We start from the raw sequence: 8,487 nt of genomic DNA, 5'->3' as shown, positions 1-8,487 counted from the left end.
CTGGGTGAATGCTTGGCAGCTTGCTCAAGTGGTACGGGAATGAATCTCATTCATAAATAATGACACTGATGTGTAACTCCCACGCACGGGGCTTGGACAGATGTATGCACCTCTCGCAGTGTCCTGGGAAGAACTCGGCTATTTCCTGCCGTGAGCGTATCTCCTAGGAATCTGCGCTGGGAGGGCCGACCACCCCACGGGAGGGAAGAATGTGTTTAAAGAGCACATGCTGGAAGCTGCATGTAAAGGCCAGCCAGTGCTTTACCACGCACTGACTCCCACCTGTTTTGAGGTTCATTACCCCTTTTTGAGCTTGCGTCATTGCCGTAAGCCCCTCTGTGTCTGTGCTAACAGAAAAGGGAAGGCTTTATGTCGCTGCATCACAATAACCCCTCCAGCTCCCTAAAAGAGAGTGCCAGGTTGTCCTTCACTTTTTTTCCCCTCCACATATAATTCCCCTTTTCCCTTTGTCTGCTGACTTCTTCCTTGCTTGCTTGCTTCCTTCCTCCCTCTTATGTGCCCTGGAGAAGCTTGTATACACACCTGGAGATACAGTCTGAGAAACCCTGTGCTCAGGAGCAAGGCCCTGATTATCTGCTGATGAAAACAGGTGTCATCCTGCTGAAGTCAACAATGCTACTTTGGTTTACCCCAGCCAGAAATGTGGGCCCTAACATACCCCATCTGCATTACCTAATGTTTCTTTAACATGCTTGTACAGTGTGTGTTATGCTCTTCAAGCTGATTGACAGAAAGGATTAAACAACTGCAGCTAGTGCCAGATAAGAGATCACTGCTATGGATCAAGTAATAGAGTTCTGTACTGTGGAGCAGAAGGCTCTGGGTTCACATGGTGCTGACCAAAAAAGGGCAGGAGCATTAGGTGTACAACACTGAGATGGGAGCCAAAATGGATGCATTCAGGCTGTTTCCCATCTTCTGAAGGTTACACCTGGAAAATGAGTGGGTGGTTCATGTTTTACCAGAACACAGAAAAGGTCCTTTATATTCTGTTGAAGGGTTGCAGGCCTCAGTGTGTCCTTGGCAGGGGCAGGGATGTCAGTACAAGAGATCTGGAGATGATAATGGGATAAAGCTATGCATATGGGTCAAGATTTTTGCATTTTCCCCAAATCCCTTGCTGCTTCTTAAATCAGGAGGGAAGTGTTCATACCCATGTTCAGCTAGTGTCAGCAGCTATCCAAGATGAGGAGCAATGAAGAACTGGGCGTATGCTGACCATATTTGAGGTGCTGAGAGCACTATTGGATGCCACAGAAACTGGTCTCTTTCCTAATGGACAGGTTATAATGGAAGCCCAGTAGTGGTCTCCTCAAGGGAACAGAGGGTGGAAGCTTTCATGACATGCATTTGGGACCCTGAAGTTTCCTGTCCAAAAGACATAACCTTTGTTTGCCTGCGCACTTTTGTCCTTGCAGAATCACATCCTGACCCTGATGGCTATGGCTGCCTGGATCTACAAGCACCCCAGCCTAAAGAACTCCATCAACCTCGTGGTGGTGAAGGTGCTGATTATCGAAGATGAGAAGCTCGGGCCAGAAGTGTCGGATAATGGAGGGCTCACACTCCGCAACTTCTGCAACTGGCAGCAGAGCTTCAACCCTGCTAGCGACCGTCACCCAGAGCATTTTGACACAGCCATCCTGCTGACGAGACAGGTTTGCAGCTGAGCCACCTAAATCAATGCAGGGCCTAGCCTGAGTGGGGTCTGGAGCAGAGATCAAGCAGAATTGTGTTCATCAAATCCATCGTCCTTATTTGTGTTGTAGCAGGTCCCTGGGGGAGGACATCCATTGAACTCGGTGCTTAGCATTCATATAATAAAAAGTGGTTCCTGTCCAGACAGCTTGTCATTTATACAGACAAAGTATATTAGGGAATGACTGTTATCCCCATGTCGACAATGAGAATGGGGAAGTGCAGTGATTTGCCCAAGGAAACAGGGAGCCTGGAGCACGGATGGGAATGTCAGAAGTATTCTCTGGTTCCCACCAGTGCATTGCCCACTAAGCCACTCTTCTTCTCCATGAAATGTCTTCTGGCTGATCCATCATCAGGCATCCAGCAAAGGTGTCTCTGGAGAAAGGGAGGAGATGAAAATGGGTTGGATCTGAATTATTCCAAACCATCAAGTTTCAGAAAGGCTAACGAGAGAGGGGCTGGACTCGATGATCTCCCGAGGTCCCTTCCAGCCCTAATGTCTATGAAAATTCTATTAATCATTAATCACTAAAGTCAATGAATAAGTCACCACTGGGCTCATTTGTTATCATACACAAATTCTGGAAAACGAGAGAGGGCAAAGCTCTGGGAGTTGGTTTGTCTGCAGCTCAAGCACAAAGGAGCTTGGCAGGTTGGGCTGGGAACCTGGCAGTGCTATCCCTTGGCAGGAAGGTGCAGAAGGAGGCTGCTTTGGCATATTATGTAGCACAACACAAGTTGTCCTACAAGGAGAAGCTAGGAGTGGGATCAGGCACTGGGTGTCCAACCTTCCCACTGAGAGGTATGCAAACTGAATGACAGGGACATCCCAGTAGTGCTATGAGCCCATGTCACAGGGAGAGGAATCACATTGGATCCCTGCTCTCTTATCTTATGTCCTCTGATGCTCTCTTCAAACACAGGATTTCTGTGGGCACCAGAGCTGTGACACTCTGGGTGTAGCTGACATCGGCACCATGTGCGACCCCAAAAAAAGCTGCTCTGTGATCGAAGATGAGGGCCTCCAAGCTGCCTACACCCTGGCTCATGAACTAGGTAACTCCTTTATCACTTGTGTGCGAGGGATAGTCAATAGGCCTGCAAAAAGTGCCTAGTGTATGCTTCGGATTTGGCCGATTCAGGGGACAGTGATTCAATTCAGTGATTCAAACCACTGTCCCAAATCGATTTGGCTGAATTTGATTCGGAGATTGCGAATCTCCAGATTGGACAGGCCCCATCCCCCACCCACTCTCCCCAGCCGTGCCAGCTCCCAGCACTTCGGAAAAAAAGACCTGGACTCACCAGGTGCTGCTGGGCAGGGGGCAATTCCCGCTGCTTCCCACTGGCCCACGCCACGTGGGGGCTCTGCACAAGCCCCCAACCCCACCATGGCTGCCCTGCCTGCCCCAGCTCCGGCCCTTTAAGAAAAACAAAAGCCAAAAAAGCCCCCACTCACCAGTTCCTGCCCCACTGCCCTGCGCCACATGGGGGGCTCTACACAAGCCTCCCGAAGCCCCGAGCTTTATTTGGGCCAACTGTATAATTGGGATAGAGTTAGATGAACTGAAATGCAAGACTTTTTTGATGAGGTCTGAGAGGGAGCTTGAAAGTGGAGGGGGCAGAGAAGAGAACGAGCTGCTAATGTTCAGGCTGCCTCTCATATTCCAGGGCACGTATTCAGCATGCCCCATGATGACTCCAAGACCTGCGAGCGACTTTTTGGGCCTCTGGGCAAACATCACATGATGGCTCCTCTCTTCGTTCACTTGAACAAGACTCTGCCCTGGTCCCCCTGTAGCGCCATGTACATCACAGAGTTTCTAGATGGAGGACATGGTAAGAATCACCTCGGTACTCGCGGGACGCCTGGGGTTGTTCCAGACATGCTGGAAATGGTCATTCTGGGCCAGACTTCCCAGCACCCAGCAGGCTCAGGCACTCGTGAAAATCCCACTAAGCAGTCCTTTCACCTCTAGTCATGTAAACCTGGCCCCAGGTTTTCATGTACGGTCATCAGGCTTCCATTCCCTGCCCTCATAATGTTACAGTGTGGTGGGCTGTCATGCACCATTGCCGCCCTGCTCCCATTCAGCTGTGTAGACAGACTTAATATGCTATTAGGCTGTATCTCCATGGCAAACTGATCATGCAGACTGGGGTACTGTTTTTCTCACAAATGATTCATCACAGCCACTATGGACTTGAGCATTACCAGAGGGTCTTCCTTGCTGCGCATCTACCATTAACTTCCCCTGCCAAAATATCTGGAATAAAAAAGCAATTGCTGGGAATCACTTTGCCTGGGGAGATGGGAGGCACAGCCTTGATGCCTGCTGAATAGGCCTGGTGTAGAGATGCTATAATCAGCTGTGGTAAACAGCAAGTGAGAAAGCCCTTGGAAGATCTAGTGGGGAGTTTGGGGAGCAAAGGCATTGTCAGGTCTAACAGCACTGGCTGTGATCTAAGAGCCCGGCAGCAGCTGGCAGGTTTTTACCAGCTGGAAATGTTCTGACAGCTTTGCATCAGGAGAACAGGCCATGCATAGGAAACTGCAAGCGAGCATTTACTGCAGCAGAGCTGAGGGAGATGCGCAGGCATGGAACTATAAAAGCCTGGTTAAATGTAGTAAAAACATGTGCTGACAGGGGAGCAGAATGAATGGGGGAATTAGGAGTGAAGACGCATGTGCAGAAAAGGGTCATGGAAGGTATAAGTCAGGAAACCAAAAGTTTGTTGAAGCTGAAAAGTCCCCAGTGCTGGAGGTGACCGTAGTCCATAGAAAACAATAGGCTTCCCGTTTGCATGGAGTTGGGCACTGTAGGGGCCTGCCGGCTTCTTTATGCCCAGCTCACCTTGCATTTGCATCCATTTCCCAATTAGGAGATTGCCTTCTCGACGCTCCAGCCAAACTCATCACCCTCCCCACAGACCTGCCAGGCCAAGTGTCCATCTACAGCCTGGACCGTCAATGCCAGCAGATCTTTGGCAAGGAATTTCGGCACTGCCCGAATACCACCGAGGAGGACGTCTGCGCTCAGCTGTGGTGCCGGATGGAGACAGGAGAGCCTCTCTGTCACACCAAAAATGGCAGCTTGCCCTGGGCGGACGGCACACCCTGCGGGGCAGGCAGGCTGTGCTGGGAAGGCCTCTGTGTGCTAGGGAACATGGCAAAGCCCCAGGTAACTGGCTGGTGGGATGGAAATGATCTGTGTCTGCAGGGGAAGCTTCTTTCCTGCAGGGAAGGGGCCTGTCCCCCATCGGTCTCTCCCATTGCTGCTCAGGAGCTGAGGGCCAGCATTCCCAGCTGTGAGGGCCACAGCAATAAAACTCAGCTTCCGTGCGTAAGACATTGCCACAATTCTCGCCAAGGGGCCAGGAAAGCATCACGATCCTGGATGGGGATGGGGAGGCAGAGAGCTGAATTGACTTGCTCAGGGCAGCACGGCGAGTCGTTAGCGGGGATGGGCTTAATCACAGAATCATAGACAGTTCGGATTGGAAGGGACCTCAAGAGGTCACATCTAGTCCAGCTCCCTGCTCGAAGCAGGATTGTCCTCAGCTAGATCATCCTCGAGCTTTGTCTAGCCCGGTTTTGAAAACCTTCAAGGATGGAGCTGCCACCACCTCTCTGCTCCAGTGTTTTTCTACCCTCCTAGTGAGAAAATCCTTCCTAATATCCAACCTAAACTTCCCTTGCTGCAACTTGAGCCCATTGCTCCTTGTTCTGTCATCTGCCATCGGTGAGAACAGTCCAGCTCCATCCTCTTTCTGTAAGTCTCAGAAATCCTAGCTCCCAGCCGTATTCTCTGCCCACTGCACCACAGGGCCTCCTGGTCTGTGTCTGAGGACAAGTCCTCTCCTTTTCTCCAAGTAGACAGCACAAAGTCTGGATGTGAGGAAAGCTGGGCCCTGATCCTGCAATCCAGCCTGCCAGTGTAGTTCTCTGCGGTGTGGGCAAGGGTCCCCACTAGCACATCCAGTTGCAGGATCAAAGCTTGTGCCAGTTAAGGATGGGGCTCCTTGACTCTGCAATTTGCAAATGAAGCAGCTTAAGTTACTACCTTGGGTTCCCCGTTCCACTCTAATCTGTATCCAGGAAAGGCCATTGTCTTCTGATTTGCCTGGTTTGTTTTTAAATCTCCTCTCAGGCAGCACTTGCCACTGAGATCATCTCTACTGTGGCCTGTGCTGGGCCAGGCCAACTCACAGAGTCACTCTGCAATGAATTTCCTGATGACTTGTGCTGGCCTGAACTGTCAACTCCAGGAAGACTGTCATTGTGCCATTAATTCATTGTCTTTCCCCTCTGGGAATATACGTGAAGACAAACTACTTCTGAAGCAGCCCCTAGCCCAGCAAAATGCTTACAGCAGCTTCAGCGACTAGGCTCATCTGTGCCAACGGTGCTTACATCCCTGCATAAATGCTAGCTGCATCAGGGCCATACTTAGTATTGTCAGGAGCGGAGGGAACATGTGCATGTTACGGGTGCCTGCAGCCTTCATTTGCTTTCCATATTTATAGTACAGGACCGGTAGTAGGCATCTGTCTGTCTCGTGAGACAATGAAATTGTGCCGAGACATCAACTTGCTGAATGTAACCCTCACTTGAAGATAAAATGAAGCTGGAGTGACCTCTTCAGGGCACAAAAACCTGGGCAGTGCATATGGCCAGAGACAAAGTCAGGAGCCCAAGTCTCCTCCCACCGGCAACAGCCTTGTGCAGTGCCATTGGCTTTCGGGGCGTTGTGACCAAGCTCAGGGGTGTGAATTGGGCCGTGCAGGTTGGCTCGTGTTGCCCACGCAGTGCTCTATGCTCCAGCCAGGCAGCAGGATGCGGGCAGACAAATCAGCCCCTCTAGGTGTCGGAGATGTGTTTGCAGTCAGGCTGTCCTGCATCCCTGTGCTGGTGTTTGTGCGCACCACAAAGTCATGCTTTCCGCTCCTAGAAAACAGATGGGACGTCTGCTTTTCTTTTCACATTCTGTCTCCCCTCAGGCTTGGTAAAACCCTTGCTGGTTCCAGTCCTGTATTTTGACATGAATGCAACCCCCACTCCACCCCCCTCGCCCTGCATGTTGTTTTTCAGTTCTGCCATGTGCAGAACAACGCACTAAGCACGTGCCTTATACTTGTTAAAAAACCACTACAAAGAGTGACCCAGTCTCTATGGCAAGATCAGCGCAAAGCCAGGCCAAGCTGGATACTAAGCCTCTCTCCCTGTCTAGCAAGTATTCGAAGGACCAGAACCTAGGAGGGGCTGAGCACACACAGCTCATATAAAGGAAAATCTTGGCAGCACTTCTCTATTTCCATTGACTGCAGTGAGGCCAGGATTTCAACCGCAGAGCTGAACACAGGCTGATGGTGCTCATCACCTCTTTGGTAGGAGAGAGCTGGAAGGTACAGAGGCAGCTGTCTGGAGGGCAGGACCAGTCAGCTCAGCAGTTTGGCCCACTCCAGGTTTCTCACTCAGGTCTTGAGACCCACTCTCTGTCTTACTCCATATTCAATCTTGGTCTCTTGTCGTATAGCACCAGTAGGTATTTCTTGTTGCGGCCATTTGAGGGACGCTTTTGTGAGCTCACAAGCTTCTTGAACCTTGGCTCTAGACAGTGGCTGAAGGGCAGGGGCTCCAGAGGTGAGGGCCTTCCCCTGGGAGAGCCTTACCAGCTAGACGCCATCCTGGTGAACACTGCACAACTCAGCTGTCAGATAAAAAGCATCTTACACCTTAAGAATAAGGTTTCAAAGCTGCTCAAGAGTTGTTATGCCCAGGTCTTATTTGTTTTCATGAGAACTAGATGTCTGAAGAGGAGATTTTCAAAGACACAAAAGGCAGTGCTGTGTCTAACTATTTTCAGAAGTCAAAGAGAATTAGGACCTTAATTGCTGTTTGTGCCTTGCAAAATCAACTACCCCACATCCTCCCCCCACATCCTGAAATGGCCACATCTGTGTTTGAGCCCCAGACCCTTTGGGATGTCCCACAAATGATCTGCTCCTCCTGGCTAGGTCTGTGCAGTCCATTAAAACAGAGGGGTGGCTGTAATGAAGTGATTTGTGATGTCTTGCAGCCTGTGGTGGATGGAGACTGGGGGCCCTGGAGCCCGTGGGGCACCTGCTCCAGGACGTGCGGAGGCGGGGTGCAGTTCTCACACCGCAACTGCAACAATCCCGAACCGCAGAACGGTGGGAAATACTGCGAGGGCCAGAGAGCCAAGTACCAGTCATGCCACACGGAGGAGTGCCCAGCCGATGGTAATCCAGTTTCCCAGTAACGCTTGCCTTCCCTTCCCTCCCCTTGGTGTCCCTGCCTGTGTCCGGAGCAGCTCCAGGACCTGGCTTGGTGGAGCTGAGCCTGACACGAAAGAAGCCATTGTAGTGATATAGATATAATTATGAGGCATTATGGATGGCAGCAGCCTGTCTGTCCAACTGCCACCAGGCACTGGAGAAGTCAAGCGATAGGGAGTCAAAGAGGACCCGGTCTGATACTGAGGCACCTACCAAGAGACACCCCTCAGCAAGGTTTTGGAGGGACTATACAGTCTGTTTCCTCCCGTCCCAAATCTACCTGCAGGCCCAGTCTGCAAAGCCACCGCTTGTCAAGGGCAGGGGTGGGCAATTAGTTGGGCCCAAGGGCCACATGGGGGGTTTTGATGAGCTGTCATAGTTTCATAGTTTCTAGGGTCGGAGGGGACCTGAGCAGATCATTGAGTCTGACCCCCTGCCATGGCAGGAAAGATTACTGGGGTCAAA

At 51.0% G+C, this 8,487-nt stretch overlaps 1 protein-coding gene across 1 annotated transcript in view; it reads left to right on the top strand.

The window, feature by feature from the left end:
* Window positions 1-249: 249 nt before the first annotated feature.
* ADAMTS8 (ADAM metallopeptidase with thrombospondin type 1 motif 8) overlaps window positions 250-8,487 on the top strand; it is a 16,744-nt gene continuing 8,506 nt past the window's right edge. Inside the window, exons 1-5 of the mRNA XM_019547010.1 lie at window positions 250-1,679; window positions 2,646-2,778; window positions 3,394-3,561; window positions 4,606-4,904; window positions 7,803-7,986. Coding sequence (XP_019402555.1) covers window positions 1,458-1,679; window positions 2,646-2,778; window positions 3,394-3,561; window positions 4,606-4,904; window positions 7,803-7,986 — 1,006 coding nt within the window. The 5' untranslated portion in view covers window positions 250-1,457. The remainder of the gene's footprint in view (window positions 1,680-2,645; window positions 2,779-3,393; window positions 3,562-4,605; window positions 4,905-7,802; window positions 7,987-8,487) is intronic.

This window comes from Crocodylus porosus, unplaced genomic scaffold (genome assembly GCF_001723895.1).
Source record: "Crocodylus porosus isolate Cpor-Errol unplaced genomic scaffold, CroPor_comp1, whole genome shotgun sequence".
NCBI lineage: Eukaryota > Metazoa > Chordata > Crocodylia > Crocodylidae > Crocodylus > Crocodylus porosus.
Note: the sequence above shows the minus strand (reverse complement) of the source record. Positions and strands in the feature narration are given on the sequence as shown.